At 41.8% G+C, this 21,822-nt stretch overlaps 2 protein-coding genes across 3 annotated transcripts in view; both read left to right on the top strand.

Moving 5' to 3' along the window:
- Positions 1-477: 477 nt before the first annotated feature.
- LOC311139381 (extracellular matrix protein 1-like) lies at positions 478-12,807 on the top strand. Its single transcript, XM_084174250.1, has 10 exons — positions 478-803; positions 1,571-1,627; positions 1,719-1,787; positions 2,559-2,627; positions 2,750-3,087; positions 3,433-3,638; positions 9,853-10,129; positions 10,434-10,645; positions 11,805-11,892; positions 12,118-12,807. The coding sequence occupies exons 1-10, from the start codon at positions 734-736 to the stop codon at positions 12,304-12,306; spliced, it is 1,575 nt and encodes a 524-aa protein (XP_084030376.1). The 5' UTR covers positions 478-733; the 3' UTR covers positions 12,307-12,807.
- A 1,083-nt stretch (positions 12,808-13,890) lies between these two features.
- Positions 13,891-21,822, top strand: part of LOC311139380 (phosphatidylinositol 4-phosphate 5-kinase type-1 alpha-like) — a 32,681-nt gene continuing 24,749 nt past the window's right edge. Inside the window, exon 1 of one of the 2 annotated variants that reach the window (XM_084174249.1) lies at positions 13,891-13,957. In XM_084174249.1, coding sequence (XP_084030375.1) covers positions 13,912-13,957 — 46 coding nt within the window. In that variant the 5' untranslated portion in view covers positions 13,891-13,911. The remainder of the gene's footprint in view (positions 13,958-21,822) is intronic. The other variant, XM_084174248.1, reaches the window with a different exon arrangement.

Genomic DNA, 21,822 nt, shown 5'->3' on the forward strand with positions numbered 1-21,822 from the left:
ATACTGGTTCTTTGTGATCTGTGAACCATCCTTGGACGTAGGAATGGTGTCTAGGGGAGCTAGCTCTTCTCACTATGACAGGTTGTTATGATAAATGTATGCCTGGTAACAGAAGAGGCAGGGAACAGCCAGTGCACCAACGGATTGGCTGAGTAAGTCTAAACCACGCTCAAGTCTCTACTCTGATTGGCCAGCAGAGAGGTGGGAAACTCTCTCTGTAAGAGTATTTGAAGAACAATCTGAAACAATGGATTTAGTTCTCTGTCTGCCCTGCGAGGTTTTTCAGTGAGCCCATATACGAACCAACATACTTATCATACATACATTTTGCATATAATAAATTTAGCTTGGATTGAAGATCTCTTGATTCTTATTTCAATACCAGATTTGAATTACGCAATTTCTAACACCAACCATGAATACACGCCACTGCTGACTCATGGCAGAAAACGTCCCTCCCTTTTTTCCCTCCAATCACAAAAAAACATACATGTATTTATGCCCTCTCACGGCTCTCACACACTCATTCTCTGTTTCATACCACACCAAAAGGACTTAACGGTTTGAAAAGGAAGGACCTTGATTTGACGCTCCAGCTGTCGTTTGTCCAGTCGTTTCCTGAACTTGACGTGGCTTTGGAACGACTTTGCGAAACACAGGGAAAGAGAGTTTGAGGAAACTGTCCTGTGAAAGAGGACAAGGATATCGGACACCTTCCGTGTCAGTACTCGAAATGGGTTGGTCTTGGGTTCTAGCCTGCTCGTGTGTATTAGTGCTGGGGTGCGCGTCCGCGGCATCTGAAGGTTTGTAGCCTACAAGGTTGTTGATTTGCATGTAATCATCTGTTCTTGCTATCCTTGTTTTATGTCCTGGTATGTGTTTATGGCTCCCCTTCTGTTCGTGCATGTTCTGTTAGAAGTGAAGAAAAACATTATTTGTTGGACGTGATACATTCCATTAATCCAGTTTAGTGTGGAACAACTTTGTCCAAGTCTACTAACAGTATAACTATTATTCTAGGCGGAACAAACATCAAGACTAGGGAATTCACACCATGTTAATTAAAGGTGCAATATGCAGAAGTCGTTCGGCAATTTCCTGGTTGCTAAAATTCTAATAGCCTAATTTCAGTTTGTGACAAAACAAGCAATGTATGTATAGTGTACTGTAGATAATCATTGGACCATCGAAACCGCTATGAAATACCTTTTCAATAACCAAAAATATTTGTATTTTCAGCTGTTTGAAGCTGGTATACAAAACCAGAAGCAAAAATGTAACTTAAGAAATAGGAATCATAGAAATAGCGCACATACAACAGATCTTCCGCTTCTTAGACTTGCTTTCAATGAGAATAACAGATCTATAAGTCACATTTCTATGTGAATTGGGTCACCCAAAAAGTTACATATTACCTTTATGTGTTCTGATTTCATGATTTCCAAAAATCTAGGTGGTAGACAACAGTACTGACATCACATGGTCAGAGTTTGATGGCTTATGTAACCAGTGTGTGTGTGCGCCTATCTCTGTTTTTATGTCTGTTTACATTCTCTCATCCCTTCCACAGATAAGCCTGACATGTTACAGAGAGAGGCCACCTTTGACCTAGAGGAGCTCCTGCAAGGTTAGTGTGACATGTACTGTATATATACGTGTGTTTGTGTTTGTGTGTGTTTCAATGCGGTCAAAGTGCTGTGTGTATATCTGTCTTCCAGGGGCGAGTCAGCTGGAGACTGATATGACCCAGAGGGAGGTGGAGTTTGGGGGACCCCAGGAACCCAAAGGTGATTGTATTATAACCATAACTAACTAACCCATAGCTGAGTGTGTATTGTTCTAACCATGACTAACTGAAACCCATAGGTGAGTGTGTTCTAACTGTAATCCATAGGTGTGTGTTCTAACCATTACTAACTGTAACCCATAGGTGAGTGTGTTCTAACTGTAATCCATAGGTGTGTGTTCTAACTGTAACCCATAGGTGAGTGTGTTCTGACCATAACTAACTGTAACCCATAGGTGAGTGTGTTCTAACTGTAACCCATAGGTGTGTGTTCTAACCGTTACTAACTGTAACCCATAGGTGAGTGTGTTTTAACCATAAATACCTGTAACCCATAGGTGAGTGTGTTTTAACCATAAATACCTGTAACCCATAGGTGAGTGTGTTTTAACCATAACTAACTGTAACCCATAGGTGAGTTTGTTCAAACTGTAACCCATAGGTGAGTGTGTTCAAACTGTAACCCATAGGTGAGTGTGTTCAAACTGTAACCCATAGGTGAGTGTGTTCAAACTGTAACCCATAGGTGAGTGTGTTCTAACTGTAACTCATAGGTGAGTGTGTTTTGTTCTATCCAGCCCATTCACGGATCTATCAGTGTTAATGAAAGAAAGGAGAGGAGAGCAGGAAAGTATTCCAAAGTATTTGGGACACATCCTCTCCTATGTCCATGTGTGCCATACCATTCTGCCATGTAATTAATACAGTGTAGGCACATGACATGTTATCAGTGTATGGCTGTCAGTGCTAACCCCTGTCTGTCACTGTGTAGAGTTTCCTGGCATTCTGCAGAGAGAGGTCCATCTGACGCCTCACCTGCTCAAAGTCCTCATGGAGAGAGGTGGGTGGTGATGCCGTCCCTGCTGGTATACTTAATATCACACAGCCAATGGAGTATGGCATGTGTGTGTTGTATCCTGTGTGAGGAGGTACAGTAACAGAAGTGTGTGTGTGTGTTCATAGCTGACTTAGACATGACCCAGAGGGAGGTCACCCTGCACCTGGACACAGACTTTATACCGGGAGATCGGCCAATGGCTGGGCCTCGCTCGTTTGGGGATTCCCGCCCCAGTGTCCTCTTCCCCCCCGGCCAGCCCTCCCCTAATAACCTTCAGGCCATCTGTCTCCATAGCAGCCGTCGTCCCCGGTACCCTATCCACTCCCTCCCCCAGAACGGCTTCGGCTACCTTCGTCGTCAAGGTGATGCCGTCAACCGGGTAGAGTCCTGGTACAGCGCATGTTGCCATGGGAACGGGACACAGCAGGTCCAGGAAGTGACGCTGTGCTGCGTTACACAGGCGGTGAGTGATTCTGTGGCAACGTTGGATTCTATCCTGTCACATTCTGTCCTGTTGTGTTCTGTTTTGGTCCGTTCATTCCTAGTGTACCAACAGAACTTCCTTTTACGTGCACAGATGCAGTAGTGATAAGGACAGAGGATGCCTAGGGAAGATGAGACTCAGGAGAAGGAAAGCTCAGACAGACACAACAGATCAGCCTTGGCTTCTATCTGTGTAGCTGTGTAGAGGGGAAGGCCTTTATGAGTCAGGCCCTTGAAGGCTAAATCTGTACCTTCACCATTTTAGGCCTTCCTTTATCTCTATTTTTCATGTGTGAATTTATGTGTTTGTGTATGTTGCCTACAGTGGGAGCAGACCCTGTCCACATTCTGTGCTGATGAGTTCTCAGTGAAGACAAGCCACTACCACTGCTGCAAGAAAGAGGGCGGGGCCAGACTGCGCTGTTTCCATAGCCAAACCCCAAACCCCAACTACCTGCCGACCACCCAGGGGGCAGGCTCCTCCCCCATACCTGAACCTGGCTTCACCTTTAACCCCAAAACATGTCACAAGTAAGGAGAGAGAGAGAGAGGTTTACTTTAGGTTTAGGGCTGTTATGGTAGCGGTATTACCGCCACACTGGCGGTCACGAGTCATGACTGCAGTCAAATTCCACGTGACCATTTAGTCACGGTAACTAGGCTTCTCTAAAACTGCGCTCTGATGGTGCTGATGGTCATTAATAGCCTAACTGCCTGTTGCTAATGGGCTGGTACTCAGCACTCTATTTCCCCTCTAATCACTCTGACATCAACGCAAATCTAATCGAAAATCTAATCAAACACTTCATGAGTGGCCATGAGCTCATGTTGCGCAACATTCCTATAGGCTATGCAATTGCGTGAGAAAACTAGTTTTGATGGCCTCTATTAAAAAGAGGAGGATCCCATCAACTTTCTATAGGCTAGGCCTACTATATTTATTTCTCAACTTTCCTAATATTAAGCACATTGCTTCGCTTTACATCAGGAGTATAGCCTACCTGGCTGGCATGAAAATGAACCATGGGAAAAGCGTCCTCCATTCGCTATTTAAGTGCATAGATGACATGTATTTTCCCTATTCCGATAGGTGCATGATAATAGTCCATTCTAAATCAAAACTAATTTCACACATATATTATTTAGTATCTCTAAAGACAAGATTAAAATAGTCTGATGGGTGACAATATTATCACTTGTTAATGATGCCCAGCATGTGCAGTAAGGCAAGAAACAGTGCATGCCTTTTTTTGTGTAACTTCAAATCATAGAGGCACACGTCATGTAGCCTAGCCCATAGGCCTATATGTTTTGATAAGGTTTGTATTATAACTAACGTGGTAAAAGAACTCCAAACACAGCCTACAGGCCTAGAACCCCTGGAACGGTAAGAGCACCTACAGCGCGTAGTGAAACGTGTGTTCTTATAAACCCAGTCATTGTGCAGTTGCGTGTGAAAACAGAGTTTTGACTGGCCACTATTTAAAAGAGGATCCCAGCTTTCTTGTGCTGCTATATTTCTGGCTCAATTCTTAATTAAGCACAGTGATCCGCTTTACAACCGTTGTAGCCTAACTGGCATACATAGGCAGTGCGTGATGTTCAAGTTTGGGGAAGATAATTTTCACCATAAAAATGTACCTTTATAATAAAGCATTACATTCTTATGTAAGATAGCCTACTATTGGAAATGTGATGAGTAGATTGGATAGTCATAATTTAGGCTAATAATATAACTCAATCATTGTTTGCAAAAAAATACTGTTCAATGCATGGCTAAGCGTGTATAGCGTAGAGTATGCCTAGGCTAGATCAGATAGGCCTACGTTTCTTCTTTCTTTGAATGGGAAAAATGTGACCTTTTTTATAAACACATTTCATGCAGTTCTACTACACTTTATATATGACTGGAGACATTAGCAGAATCTTTTTTTTAATAGGACAAATGAAAGGGTAGCCTATTCTGTTGACCGTGACAAAAATATCAAATAGAAACGATATTGTCCATATAATAGGCCTACAAGAAGGGGAGACACAAATAGAATATGATGTCCATCTAAACGGGAGGAGGAAATTATTGTCCAAAAACAAACTTTTAATGCACAGTGCGCACTCACCGGGGATATTGCTGATGCTCCCGGCTGGTGCCAATAAGATAGGCTATACTGTTGTTCGCTCAATTAAATTTAGAATTTTGATAACTAAAAGACAGATTATTCCTTTCATTGTCTTCTCTTTACAGCAATAACCATTTGCTTTCCAAACTGTTTTCCCGCAATTGTATTTTGAAATATTGCGATATGCCTGGCTTGGCCTCTACTTTTCACAGATACAGTACCAGTCAAAAGTTTAGACACAACTACTCATTCAAGGGTTTTTCTTTATTTTTACTATTTTCTACATTGTAGAATAATAGTGAAGAGATCAAAACTATGAAATAACACATACGGAATCATGTAGTAACAAAATAAGTGTTAAACAATTCAAAATATATTTAAATTTGAGATTCCTCAAAGTAGCCACCCTTTTCCTTGACAGCTTTGCACACTCTTGGAATTCTCTCAACCAGCTTCATGAGGTAGTCACCTGGAATTCATTTCAATTAACAGGTGTGCCTTGTTAAAAGTTAATTTATGGAATTTCTTTCCTTAATGCGTTTGAGCCAATCAGTTGTGTTGTGACAAGGTAGGGGTGGTATACAGAAGATAGCCCTATTTGGTAAAAGACCAAGTCCATATCATGGCAAGAACAGCTCAAATAAGCAAAGAGAAACGACAGTCCATCATTACTGTAAGACATGAAGGTCAGTCAATCCGGAAAATTTCAAGAACTTTGAAAGTTTCTTCAAGTGCAGTCGCAAAAACCATCAAGCACTATGATGAAACTGGCTCTCATGAGGACCACCACAGGAATGGAAGACCCAGAGTTACCTCTGCTGCAGAGGATAAGTTAATTAGAGTTACCAGCCTCAGAAATTGCAGTCCAAATAAATGCTTCACAGAGATCAACATCAACATCAACTGTTCAGAGGAGACTGTGTGAATCAGGCCTTCATGGTCGAATTGCTGCAAAGAAACCACTACTAAAGGACACCAATAAGAAGAAGAAACACGAGCAACGGACATTAGACCGGTGGAAATCTGTCCTTTGGTCTAATGAGTCCAAATTTGGTTCCAACCGCCGTGTCTTTGTGAGACGCAGAGTAGGTGAACGGATTATCTCTGCATGTGTGGTTCCCACCATGAAGCATCGAGGAGGAGGTGTGATGATGTGGGGGTGCTTTGCTGGTGACACTATCAGTGATTTATTTAGAATTCAAGGCACACGTAACCAGCATGGCTACCACAGCATTCTGCAGTGATATCCCATCTGGTTTGAGCTTAGTGGGACTATCATTTGTTTTTCAACAGGACAATGACCCAACACACCTCCAGGCTGTGTAAGGGCTATTTGACCAAGAAGGAGAGTGATGGAGTGCTGCATCAGATGACCTGGCCTCCACAATCACCTGACCTTAACCCAATTGAGATGGTTTGGGATGAGTTGGACCGCAGAGTGAAGGAAAAGCAGCCAACAAGTGCTCAGCATATGTGGGAACTCCTTCAAGACTGTGGAAAAGCATTCCAGGTGAAGCTGGTTGAGAGAATGCCAAGAGTGTGCAAAGCTGTCATCAAGGCAAAGGGTGGCTAATTTGAAGAATCTCAAATATAAAATATATTTTGATTTGTTTAACACTTTTTTGGTTACTACATGATTCCATATGTGTTATTTAATAGTTTTTATGTTTTCACTATTATTCTACAATGTAGAAAATAGTAAAAATAAGAAACCCTTGAATGAGTAGGTGTGTCCAAACTTTTGACAGGTACTGTAGACGCAACTCAACAATAACCTGCCCAAATTGCGCGCTGCCTTTCCTTCCGACTGTAGGCAATGCTATTTAAAACAATCCACAACTAACTTTTTTTTCAGAAGCTAAATCTCCTCTGTGGCCAAATCATGCTTGAGGAGCCTTTTTTGAATGATTTTAACATATTTCTGTATAGACAGGAGTAGGCTATATAATTTGGGCAATTTAATCCAATTGACTTTAGGAAAAGCTTCCCCTAGCCTTATGGATGCGCTGCCTATGCATTTTAAAAACATAACTGCACGTAACCGCCATTCGTTATTCGAGTGCAGGCTACGGATGACATTCATTTTTTATGTGGACCATTCTAATCAAAAGTAATTTCACACATATATTAGTAGGCTATATGTAAAGACCAGATTAAATTGAGAATAGTCTGATGGGTGAGAATATTATCAAGTGCTTGTCAAATTGTGAATGAGAGACTGATGAAGTGTGTGCAGCCTGCGCAAGAAACAGAGCAGAGCGCATGCCTTTCATGTGACTTTTTTCAAATCATCATTAGTCGCATCATGCAGCCTGTAATCATGCAGAATGTATTAAACATCAAAACATATAGCCTAACATTTGTATCACAACTAAAGTTGCATAAACAACTAATTAAGCATACAGGAGGACCTGTTTCTTAGTTAACCGCTCAACTCAGAATAGCTGCATGTGCACAGTCCCTTGGAAATCGTTTGAAGAAAATATCCTTTCTATTTTATTCAGCTATGTTCAATTGTATTCTTCATACTATAAAATAATGCCACGGAATTCTATACAAATCTTTTCTGCTAAATGAACTAGTGTAGCCCACAGCCATATGGCATAGCCAGATCAGGGCCTAACATGAGGACAACTCAGAGTATGCTATTCTGTTCTTCTGAAATAGACTACATTTTCTTCATATCATGTTTCTTTAAACCTGTCTAAAATAAATAATGGATTTATTGTGATGGATTTATTAGACTTTTTTTTATGTAGATGTTCCAAAGGTCTGCATCAGTGGCTTGTAGGGTATGCGTGGAAGCCAGGAGATGCTAAACGTGTTTATGTACAGTTGAAGTCGGAAGTTTACATACACTTAGGTTGGAGTCATTAAAACTAGTTTTTCAACCACTCCACAAATTTCTTGTTATCAAACTATCGTTTTGGCAAGTCGGTAAGGACATCTACTTTGTGCATGACACAAGTTATTTTTCCAACAATTGTTTACAGACAGATTATTTCACTTATAATTTAATGTATCACAATTCCAGTGGGTGAGAAGTTTACATACACTAAGTTGACTGTGCCTTTAAACAGCTTGGAAAATTCCAGAAAATGATGTCATGGCTTTTGAAGCTTCTGATAGGCTAATTGACATCATTTGAGTCAATTGGATGTGAACCTGTGGATGTATTTCAAGGCCTACCTTCAAACTCAGTGCCTCTTGCTTGACATCATGGGAAAATCAAAAGACATCAGCCAAGACCTCAGAAAATAAATTGTAGACCTCCACAAGTCTGGTTCATCCTTGGGAGCAATTTCCAAACGCCTGAAGGTACCACGTTCATCTGTACAAACAATAGTACGCAAGTATAAACACCATGGGACCACACAGCTGTCATACCGCTCAGGAAGGAGATGCGTTCGGTCTCCTAGAGATGAACGTACTTTGGTGCGAAAAGTGCAAATCAATCCCAGAACAACAGCAAAGGACCTTGTGAAGATGCTGGAGGAAACAGGTACAAAAGTATCTATATTCACAGTAAAACAAGTCCTATATCGACATAACCTGAAAGGCCGCTCAGCAAGGAAGAAGCCACTGCTCCAAAACTGCCATAAAAAACCCAGACTACGGTTTGCAACTGCACATGGGGACAAAGATTGTACCTTTAGGAGAAATGTCTTCTGGTCTGATGAAACAAAAATAGAACTGTTTGGCCATAATGACCATCGTTATGTTTGGAGGAAAAAGGGGTAGGCTTGCAAGCCGAAGAACACCATCCCAACCGTGAAGCACAGGGGTGGCAGCATCATGCTGTGGGGGTGCTTTGCTGCAGGAGGGACTGGTGCACTTCACAAAATAGATGGCATCATAAGGAAGGAAAATTATGTGGATATATTGAAGCAACATCTCAAGACATCAGTCAGGAAGTTAAAACTTGGTCGCAAATGGGTCTTCCAAATGGACAATGACCCCAAGCATACTTCCAAAGTTGTGGCAAAATGGCTTAAGGACAACAAAGTCAAGGTATTGGAGTGGCCATCACAAAGCCCTGACCTCAATCCTATAGAAAATGTGTGGGCAGAACTGAAAAAGCGTGTGCGAGCAAGGAGGCCTACAAACCTGACTCAGTTACACCAGCTCTGTTGGGAGGAATGGGCCAAAATTCACCCAACCTATTGTGGAAGGCTACCCGAAACGTTTGACCCAAGTTAAACAATTTTAAAGGCAATGCTACCAAATACTAATTGAGTATATATAAACTTCTGACCCACTGGGAATGTGATGAAAGAAATAAAAGCTGAAATAAATAATTATCTCTACTATTATTCTGACATTTCACATTCTTAAAATAAAGTGGTGATCCTAACTGACCTAAGACAGTGAATTTTTACTAGGATTAAATGTCAGGAATTGTAAAAGACTGTTGAAATGTATTTGGCTAAGATGTATGTAAACTTCCGACTTCAACTGTAGGCCTAATTAACTGTAAATTACTGTGAGACTGGCAGTTATTTGCATGACAATCACTGGCTGACAAAATTTCATGACCACAACAGCCCTAGTTTAGGGTTAGTGTTAGGTTCAAATTGACCTTATTTATGGCAACTAATGACTAAATGTATTGTGTCCTTTCCTCCCAGGTCCCAGCCCGGTCCGCGTGCTGTCAGAGGGAATAAGTCCCTCCAAGCTACTCCCAGAGACTCTGACATCAGCTTCCCCCCTGGACGCCCCACTTCCGACAACATCGGATTGGTCTGCTGCCTACACAACGACCGCCCCCTCTACACCACCAAGTGCCTGCCACGTACAGGCTATGGCTGGCTGGCCCGTCAATCAAAGACTGTGAACCGGCTGGAGAGAGGGTTCAAGCACTGCTGTAAGGGACAGAAGGATGTGCTACCCTGTGCTGAGGGAAAGGTAAGAAGCATGATGTGTGTGTGATATGGCCTGCCTACCTGCACTTGTCAATGTGGGAAAAATAAGGATCCCATTCATACCTACACTGAAGAAGGCTGCTAAACCAAAACATCTGTATAATCTATCCTCTATACAGTGAAAAATAATACAATGTTTTTTTTTAGGTATCTTTTTGTGTGCATATCTATAATTTTTTTTGCAGGCATTAAGGTTCTCCCCTGGCATTCAGAGTGCAGAACAAGTTTAGATGTACATTACGAGTGTTGATCAAATCAAGTGTTTACATCTCTCCCCTCTCTCTTAGTGGCGTGAGGTGCTTGACAGGTTTTGTGGGGAAGAGCAGAAGGGGAGGCCTCACAACTCCTCCTGTTGTGATGTGGGAGAGGGTGAGGAGAGGTACACCTGTTTCTCCTCCCGTGCCCCTCATCCAGACTATGACCGAGAGCTCCCCTCTGCCACACCACAGACCCACACCCTCGGACACATCTGTGAAACATACAAGATCATCAAGAAGAAGTAAGGGTGTTTGTTTAGGATTATTGTGTGTGAGTGTGTGCTTAATTTGACCTTTTTCCTCCTCAGTCACGTTTATGCTGCCCAGCCTGATTGTTTATCTTTATGGGTGACAGAACCAGAGCTTTCAGAAACGTTTCACTGTAGTTAATGGTGACTAGCTAGGGTTCCATCCAATTGGCGACAGATTAAAAATATGCACATTTTCCAACCAGTGGTGTGTTTCCACCTAACTGACTTGTTGCAGATTTTTGTAGTGCACACTAAATGCATTTTTTCGCATAAGATTTCATGTACCGAATAAAAATCTAAAGTTCAATGTGTTTCCATCCCATTTCCAACTACTGATAGTTTTGTCACAAAAACGGTTGCTGTAAATAGCAAATGTGCCCACTCTGGTCTTGGCACATGCGCTCTAGCCAACAGCTAGCAGATACAATGCGGGTAGGCTAGTCTAGATGATGAGATTATTATGGAGAACAGCGAGAATATTTTTATTTTTCAAACGGCAGTCAAGCATCGATCATCATGTCACCAGAGTAAGACCCTCGATATTTATTGGAAAGGAGCATCAAGCATCACCGTGCACTTTCACCACCCTGTGAAGTTTCATCATAATTTATTTAATCTTTAGCCTAATAAACAGCATAGTTTAGTGAGTCGTAGTGGAAGGACCACACACCATATCATCGCGTGACTACAAGTTAACTTCGATATGATGGTTATTATATCAATATTTGCGCATAAAGGCGTTTCCACTGCCATTTTTCACATAATTAATTTTACAGACAAAAATATCCCACCATGTCAAACGAACAAATTATTTGTCGGTATTTATAAAATGTTACCAAAACTTCCAGTTTCCATCACATCTGTCGTGATTTTGTTTTATACGGTATGACCTTACTTGCATAAAAACTGTGGATGGAAACGTGGTTAATGACATTAAAGTTTCAGAGTTGCATTGTATCAAAGACCATTACCAAAAGTTTAAAAACAATAGTATACAATAACTTTCACAAGTAGCTTATTACAGCAGCTAGTTTGATCCAGGGACGTTTGTACATTTCTGTGTAACAAAGCCTTTTGACTGATTGATTTGATTATGGAGGAAAACAAAGATGTACGCATACTGAGATGATCTCACAATCTGCTCTCTCAGATTCCCTGTGGCTCTCCCTGTCCAGAACATAGTGGACCAATGCTGCCCCCTGCCAGCAGACCAGAGAACTGCATGTGTTAAGGACGAGGTGAGTTCAACGCTTAATAATACAGGTTCACACAGAAAACCCCATATCTCATATTAACCAGGTTGTCCCATTAGGATAAAATTAACATGATTGGCCATCAAGTGTCTACAGGATCTTAGAGTTAAGTTTGTTATAAACTATTTTTTTTTTTTTTAGATTGTAGCTCTAAGCATGTTGCATGCCTTTTGATATTGTTGGTTTCATAACTTCTCTTTGTGAACCCAGCTAGTGATGCTGGCGTTTAGCCGCTGTATTGAGAGGAAGCCCTCCTCCTCCACTGGCTTGCAGACGTCCTTCCCTTCCTCCTCCATCTGCCAGGACGCCCCTATATGCCTCTCCAGCCTGCTCATGAATGCCATTGCCAAGGCAACCAAGTCCCCACACCTCAGAAAGAGGAAATGCCCCCTCGCCTGATTTTCTTTTTTTTACTCTGATGGCAGTGGACCAATCCGAATTGGCGGTCAGGGGATTTGTGCAGTAATCACTAGATGACCATGCTAGAAAGGATATAATTGGCTAATGCTGAAGAACTGTTGAGCAAGTGCATGATTTAGTCAAACAGGGGTTAGTGTGGGTAGAAGTAAGTATAATGCTAGGGTTTGTGGTTAAATAACGTAATTTATAGTCAAAGTGCCATTTATTCCATATTTTCTAGCATGGCCAGATGACAATCAATTAATGTATGCTATCAGAGTGCACATAATATGCCAGTATTACTGTCAGTGTCTGTCATTAAGAGGGTGTTATAATGTTAGAACACCTGGAGAGCTGATATCTGCTTTACGAATCAAATCACTTATTTTTATATTCATGTTTCAGGTTTGTTAGTTGTATTTTTCATATAGCTCCAGAACTGCTAGTCCAGTTCTCCTGTTCTATTTCTAACATTTGAAATAAATATTTGAAGCACTGCCAGTTATTGTAATTTGTAGTCATATGACACTTGCACAACATTGAAAATGTCAAATTATTATTTGAATAAACTGTGAAATGTTGATAGAAGTTAACTTTATGTAATAGTGACTGTTTGACTGACATTTATCCACCAAGTTAGTGCAGTAGAACTTGCATTAATAGAGCAGATAGGGTCGTCACTAGCTGGCACAACCACGAAGTCTATCCCAAAGCCCGGCAGATGGCAATATTGAGTCGTTTCATTTTACCGTCCAAAAGGCATGGTATGAAGCCGTCTATATACACTCGTCTCCCCAGTGGACCGGTTCGTACATTAAACATCCTCCATTCAGGCTGCAAAGGCATCGATTTCCTCCTTAATTTGATTTAATGGCGAGAAGGCAGAAAAAACGGGGAAAATATGTGCTTTCTTTATAAAAAAAAAAACACTATTTTCCACCACCATGTTAGTGGCAAGGAATGCTAGTCCCAGATGTTTCATATTGCGTTCAGCCAATCAGGTTGCAGAAGTCTGTATACCACCACCCTTAGCAGCGTTGGCGGATGTTTCTGGTTTTCAGGGACACGGTTAAAAAATACTAACTTCCGTTTTCCATGAAAAACAGAGGTGGGGACTCCGCTCAGGCGTCTTTTAGGCCTACTATGTTAGTTTACCCCTGGCTGAACTGGGAGCGCAACATCAGGAACTAGCATTAGCTACTCTAGCATGGCGGTGGAAAATGGTGTTTCATAAAGAAAGTATGCATATTTTCCCTGTTTTGTTCTCTCCACCTTCTCGCCATTAACTATATTTAAGGAGGAAATGTATACCTTTGCAGCCTGAATGAGAATGTTTTATCTACGAACCGGTCCACGGGGTATACACAGTCATAAACCCTCATATTTCTACAATTTATCTTCTTAAAATTTTATTTTAAACAACCGTAACCACACTGCTAACCTTATGTCTAACCATAACCTTAAATAAAAACCAAAAAGCACATTTTGATTTTCTAACATTTTTACGATATAGCCAATTTTGACTGCTGCTGGACAATCTACTTGCTGGTAGATACGGATACCAAAGATGTGTTTAATATCTGTTCCGATAACGGCCAATCCAAAATGGCGACCGCCGTTCCAGTTGATTCGGGATCGACTGCTCCAACAGGTATCTACAATAACACATTTACGTCTCTCCGTGAAGTAGTTTGCACGAAAATGCGATCTAATTAACGTAGCTACATATTCAGCACCGCCTGTAACGGAATATGTTTTTTTGTTGTCTTAATTCAACTGACTCAATTTCTCCGTTCTGTTTGAGCTAGCTAGCTAACGTTATCACAGTTTGCTAACGTCAACAATCGGATCAGATGGATTGCGCTATAGCTAGCTAACTAGGTATCTTAACGTTACCAGTTAACGTTGTAAGCTTGAAATTGGGTCCTGGGCGTTATGGTGTTGCTAGTAGTAAGGGCTGCTAGTAGTAAGGGCTTGCGATTTTCAATCAGATGTAGCTAGCTAACGTTAACTATCTCGCTCTTGAATGGGGCAAATTCTCTCCAACTCCAGCAATTATAACTACAGTAGTTAGCTAACTTACTCCCTCTGTTAGCTATTTGCTAACAGTGGGCCTTTGTGTTGATATTTTGTAATATTTGTCGCATCGAGTAGTAGGACAAAACACCTGTTAATTGTTGCAAGTTAGCTAACTAGCCAACCCAAGGAACTGAGACTAGCCAGTAAAGTTGGTTGCTAACTATTGTGTGTTGCCTATTTATTTGTAATGCCAACACAATTGTTTTCGTGGATAGAATGTGGTGGTCGCGTCTATGTTGTTGACGCAGTAATGTTTTTCTGCAGCTTTTGGACTCATGACAACAGGCAGTCACGCACATCCAATCAATTAGGCGAAGTAACGTTAGTTTAGGGTGGAATGGATACAGATTTGGTTTCCATGGGAGATAATGAGCAATAGTCCGAGTAATATAGGCCTATGTGGTTGAGGAAGAACCTACTGTCCTGTCATAATTCCAACACATTTACAGAGAACTTTACTGGAAGTCACAGAGTATAAAAGGAATTCATGGGGCGTCCTGACTAGCGCTGGGCGATAAGGACAAAAATCCATATTGCGATAAATTGCCAGAATTGATGCGAGAACGATACGTTTATAACAATGTTAACCACCGTTTTTTTTGTATCATCATTTAAACTACTACTGCTAGTTTTATGGTTGTAGCCATCAATTGTCCCATTAACAATCACCAATATTAGCTCATTAATTTCATTTAAAACTTAGTTTCTCTATTATAGGCAATTTATCCTAAGGAAAGATATCAGCAAAATGCCTGCGATAAGTGATTATGGTCGGTGTCGATTTTCGGTTTATCGCCCCAGCCCTAGTCCTGACTGAGTTGGTTTTTGGTTGTGGTCACATTATTCACTTGTCCAGAATCAGTTGATATCAGAGGTTATGCTGTGAACAGTGATGCTGGGTCAGGAAAGGAGAGTCTTCTCTATCTTTCTAATCCTGGTCTAGTATAGGCTCTTATCAGCTTTACTATGGTGTTTGTTACAGTTGCTCTTCCCTTGGTACTGTAGTAGCTAGCCAGTTTGAGTCAGGTCATGAGAATAGGTCTGTTTTGGTCCCGCAATAACAAGCCTGATTGCTTTATGGGGATCTAAGTCTGAATACAGGGCTGTGAACTAAGCCAATTAACACAAACGCAAATGATACAGGGTGATCTCTGTCTATATATAAGCTCATAAATTGGGCCAATAACCAGCACATTTACTCTACTTTGTCAGACAAAAATAGGGGAGTGTCCCATATTATTGCTCTACATGCATGCTACAGTGCAGGCTAACAGCCAACATGTGTTGTGAACTGAACTGAGATGTGTTTAGGACACACGCACCCTCATTGTAACTGTGGAAATGTTTGGACACAATGTCGAACTGGGATGTTATCGAAATCCTACTTTTAAAAACAAGCAATTTTTCTTAAACAAAGCGCTGCTTGTTTCTAGATCTCTGTAGCCTATGGTCCATATAGGCTAATTTAGAGGTGAGCAATGTGATTGAAACCTAATTTGGTTGTATGCATGCCTTGTTCATGTGTAACTGGTTGTGGTGGTTCTGTATCTTACTCCACAGACATTAGGACTCAATTCTGGAGGAGAGCCTTGCAGAGAGGTACCTGCATGGGGTTGCAGTGTGTGTGTGAGCGAGTGGCTGAGCGTGTACTTAGTTCCTGTGAGTGCCTCTTCCAGGCATTACAGGACCTTGTGGCATTTGAGCAAGCAAAGGGTGTGTGGACCGAATAGAGGCTTGGTTAAGAGTTGCTTTCTATTGTGTGTGCGTGTGTGCTTTCTATTGTGTGTGCGTGCAATGCATTACGCAGTGAAATGGCTACGACATAGCTTACCAAGACAAGATGCATCTCCACTCCCTGAGCTAACTAATCCTTATGGAGTTTGTTCAAGCAATGTGCATTGGTTTAATTGATTGATTTGATCCATCTCACAATTTGAATAGGCCTAGCCTAATGTCTCAGACAAATAGCATATTAGACTGTTTCCTGTTTCGCTCTCAGTATCCCACCATTACATCACTCGCATTATATATTTTCAGGAGGTCTCCCTCCTCTTGCCTCTCACTGTCCTCAACATTACTCTGACCTGCCCACAATATTACAATAACAGCAGACACGTTTTTTCCCAACTGTTTGTAATATCACTATGTTGAAAGTCAGAAATAGCAGTTGCTATTGGTCATAGGCCTGAAGTTCTCTTGGAGTGGGCGAGAAGGTGAATCTCACACATGCACACAATTTTAGAGGGCGAATCCTTTTGTGAGGAGCACATTTTTCAAGCATTGTTATGACTATGTGAAAACAACATTGAGAAAATTCCAGACATATTTTGCTTCTGGGTTTTTCTATGTTGGCATGTTTGTCGCACAAATAGCAATGTTTTAAAATAGGCTATGGGCTGTTATCTCTTGTGCTGGATAAAGTTGGGCCTGGGGTCTGCAGGGTCGAATTTAATCTTAGATAGGATTGGTAATGAGCACATCCCTACCAAAAAGGAAGATGGCAACTCGGTGAGTCACAGGAAAAGTCCCAAAGCTTAGTTTGGGTGATGGAAAAAGTTTAGTCATTGGCTCTGGTAGAGAGGACCCAGTGGTCTAGACACAGTATTAGACTGGGGTTATGTCTGGCAGAGACCGACGTATAGTGGTCTAGACACAGTATCAGACTGGGGTTATGTCTGGCAGAGACCGACGTATAGTGGTCTAGACACAGTATCAGACTGGGGTTATGTCTGGCAGAGACCGACGTATAGTGGTCTAGACACAGTATCAGACTGGGGTTATGTCTGGCAGAGACCGACGTATAGTGGTCTAGACACAGTATCAGACTGGGGTTATGTCTGGCAGAGACCGACGTACAGTGGTCTAGACACAGTATCAGACTGGGGTTATGTCTGGCAGAGACCGACGTATAGTGGTCTAGACACAGTATCAGACTGGGGTTATGTCTGGCAGAGACCGACGTACAGTGGTCTAGACACAGTATTAGACTGGGGTTATGTCTGGCAGAGACCGACGTATAGTGGTCTAGACACAGTATCAGACTGGGGTTATGTCTGGCAGAGACCGACGTACAGTGGTCTAGACACAGTATCAGACTGGGGTTATGTCTGGCAGAGACCGACGTACAGTGGTCTAGACACAGTATCAGACTGGGGTTATGTCTGGCAGAGACCGACGTATAGTGGTCTAGACACAGTATCAGACTGGGGTTATGTCTGGCAGAGACCGACGTACAGTGGTCTAGACACAGTATCAGACTGGGGTTATGTCTGGCAGAGACCGACGTATAGTGGTCTAGACACAGTATCAGACTGGGGTTATGTCTGGCAGAGACCGACGTACAGTGGTCTAGACACAGTATCAGACTGGGGTTATGTCTGGCAGAGACCGACGTACAGTGGTCTAGACACAGTATCAGACTGGGGTTATGTCTGGCAGAGACCGACGTATAGTGGTCTAGACACAGTATCAGACTGGGGTTATGTCTGGCAGAGACCGACGTATAGTGGTCTAGACACAGTATCAGACTGGGGTTATGTCTGGCAGAGACCGACGTACAGTGGCTTGCGAAAGTATTCACCCCCTTGGCATTTTTCCTATTTTGTTGCCTTACAACCTGTAATTAAAATTGATTTTTGGGGGGTTTGTATAATTTGATTTACACAACATGCCTACCACTTTGAAGATGCAAAATATGCTTTATTGTGAAACAAACAAGAAATAAGACAAAAAAACAGAACTTGAGCGTGCATAACTATTCAACCCCCCCAAAGTCAATACTTTGTAGAGCCTCCTTTTGCAGCAATTACAGCTGCAAGTCTCTTGGGGTATGTCTCTATAAGCTTAGCACATCTAGCTACTGGGATTTTTGCCCTTTCTTCAAGGCAAAACTGCTCCAGCTCCTTCAAGTTGGATGGGTTCCGCTGGTGTACAGCAATCTTTAAGTCATACCACATATTCTCAATTGAATTGAGGTCTGGGCTTTGACTAGGCCATTCCAAGACATTTAAATGTTTAAACCACTCGAGTGTTGCTTTAGCAGTATGCTTAGGGTCATTGTCCTGCTGGAAGGTGAACCTCTGTCCCAGTCTCAAATCTCTGGAAGACTGAAACAGGTTTCCCTCAAGAATTTCCCTGTATTTAGCGCCATCCATCATTCCCTCAATTCTGACCAGTTTCCCAGTCCCTGCTGATGGAAAAACATCCCCACAGCATGATGCTGCCACCACCATGCTTCACTGTGGGGATGGTGTTCTCGGGGTGATGAGAGGTGTTGGGTTTGTGCCAGACATAGCATTTTCCTTGGTGGCCAAAAAGCTCAATTTTAGTGTCATCTGACCAGAGTACCTTCTTCCATATGTTTGGGGAGTCTCCCACATGCCTTTTGGCGAACACCAAACGTGTTTGCTTATTTCTTTCTTTAAGCAATGTTTTTTTTTCTGGCCGCTCTTCTGTAAAGCCCAGCTCTGTGGAGTGAATGGCTTAAAGTGGTCCTATGGACAGATACTCCGATCTCCGCTGTGGAGCTTTGCAGCTCCTTCAGGGTTATCTTTCGTCTCTTTGTTGCCTCTCTTTGTTGCCTCTCCTTGCCTGGTCCGTGAGTTTTGGTGGGCGGCCCTCTCTTGGCAGGTTTGTTGTGGTGCCATATTCTTTCCATTTCTTTAATAATGGATTTAATGGTGCACGGTGGGATGTTCAAAGTTTCAGATATTTTTTTATAACCCAACCCTGATCTGTACTTCTCCACAACTTTGTCCCTGACCTGTTTGGAGAGCTCCTTGGTCTTCATGGTGCCATTTGCTTGGTGGTGCCCCTTGCTTAGTGGTGTTTCAGACTCTGGGGCCTTTCAGAACAGGTGTGTATATATACTGAGATCATGTGACAGATCATGTGACACTTAGATTGCACACAGGTGGACTTTATTTAACTAATTATGTGACTTCTGAAGGTAATTGGTTGCACCAGATCTTATTTAGGGGCTTCATAGCAAAGGGGGTGAATGCATATGCAGTATTTATTTTTTAGAATGTTTTGAAACAAGTTATTCTTTTCATTTCACTTTACCAATTTGGGCTATTTTGTGTATGTCCAGTACATGAAATTCAAATAAAAATCCACATTTACAGGTTGTAATTCAACTAAATAGGAAAAACGTCAAGGGGGATGAATACTTTTGCAAGGCACTGTATGTCCCTGTGTTGATGCCAGGAGTTCTCTCGTAATTTCCTCTCACCACCCTGGTCTTTCCCTGTATCCGGTTTTCCCCATTAAACCTAATTCCAGGCTATGTCCACTCATCGCTCTGTTTGTGTGTCTGTCTTTTTGACTGTGTGTGTGTGGTGTGTTATGCAGCGAGTGGTCAGTTAACTTGTTGCCCTGCAGCTGCTCTATGCTCTCACAGTATTTGCTCTGTGGTAGACTGTCTGGGAGGGAATGTCTGCTGTAATACTATACTGTCTGGAGATGGACCTACATACAGTGCAGAGGTACTAAGTAACAGATAGGCGGTCGGTAACCTTAGTAACTGCAAGCTACAACATTAGCTGTTTTTAGAATTTATGGAGAACCGTCATACAAATGCAATGCATCCTGAGCAGTGACTGAATTGCAGGGGTTCCCCTAGATTGTTTTAGGCTCGAGGCAAAGGCCCCACCGCAACAGCGTCCAGGGCAGGCTGACATGGAAGCAACATTAGAGGGAGAAGTGGTGGGTAAATCTAGAGCAGAATGTGTATTGTGAATGGGAGCAGCAGTTAGCCTAGGCCTAGCCATTCTTGTGGCTGTGTAGGTCTAACCATTAATTTTTAAAAGTTTTTATTTAACCTTTATTTAACTAGGCAAGTCAGTTACAGATGATCTCAAGGCAGCTGGGACCATAGTCACCAAGAAAACAATTGGTAACACACTATGCCGTGAAGGACTGAAATCCTGCAGCGCCCGCAAGGTTCCCCTGCTCAAGAAAGCACATATACAGGCCCGTCTGAAGTTTGCCAATGAACATCTGAATGATTCAGAGGAGAACTGGGTGAAAGTGTTGTGGTCAGATGAGACCAAAATCGAGCTCTTTGGCATCAACTCAACTCGCCGTGTTTGGAGGAGAAGGAATGCTGCCTATGACCCCAAGAACACCATCCCCACTGTCCAACATGGAGGTGGAAACATTATGCTTTGGGGGTGTTTTTCTGCTAAGGGGACAGGACAACTTCACCGCATCAAAGGGACGATGGACGGGGCCATGTACCGTCAAATCTTGGGTGAGAACCTCCTTCCCTCAGCCAGGGCATTGAAAATGGGTTGTGGATGGGTATTCTAGCATGATAATTAAGGCTGAACGATTTTGGAAAATAATCTAATTGCGATTTTTTGCCCCCAATATTGCGATTGCGATTTAATATGCGATTTAATTTATTTATCCTTTTTCCCCTACAAAACATAATGAATGATTTAAATATGACCAACACAATAGTATATACATTTAGTGTGAAATGTTCTTTCCCATAGGCTGGGTCTATTTGTTAGAATTAAATTCAAACATGTATGACTTGAAATAAATGACATTTTTATTGAACTGCTCATTACAGAAACATCTGTGGCTTTGCCACTGTGCATTTAAATAATTTAAACAAAGGCATGAACTTTGTAAACACTGTGTGCAAAAGGTACAGTCTTAAGAAAAAAATAATTTTAAATTGTATGTATCTTACTGCTCCCAAGTCAGTAACATTTCACACAACTGAAACAAGGAATTTGCTTTGAAAATATTTTGTAAAATCAAAGTAAATAAAGTTATAAATAAAAAATGAGAAATGCACTTTTAATTTAGACAAACTATTTTTTATAAACGATTTGAATATTATAATATAAAATAGATGAGCCTCACTTATCTCAAGTACACAACAATAACACACCACACAGACTAAAGTTCACTACGAGTATGGCACTGCCAGCCATACTTATCCAACAGTTCTGTTCTCAGTGGCTCACAGGTTTTTTGCTAAGAAAACCAGAATATTGACTTTTTCTGGCTTCAAGGATGAGCGAGTGCAAGTCACAATATTCCCTCCTGTGCTAAAAAGACGCTCTGAGGGAGCGCTTGTAGCAGGTACACAAAGATACTTGCGTGCCATGGTGCACAACTGTGGGTAGCTGATCTTGTGCACCCTCCACCAAGCCAATGGATCATCTTCTCCATCAATGGTAGGAGTCATCAGGTAATTGTTTATCTCTGCCTCTGCGACATCTTCAAGATTTACAGGCAAAGAAGGAGAGGCTGAACTGGTCTTGAAAAAACTGCCAAGAGACCTCTTCGTCTTTTCCCCCAAGGACTGTGCACTTTGAGGCATCTGAACAGTTTCAGTACGAGACCTCTTCTCCTATTAGATGAAAACAACAGCCATTAGTTTTCCAGTTAGATTTTACAGAAAATTTTTGTTTTTGT

The sequence above is a fragment of the Coregonus lavaretus genome (assembly GCF_964263955.1).
Source record: "Coregonus lavaretus genome assembly, chromosome: 13".
In the NCBI taxonomy this organism is placed as follows: domain Eukaryota; kingdom Metazoa; phylum Chordata; class Actinopteri; order Salmoniformes; family Salmonidae; genus Coregonus; species Coregonus lavaretus.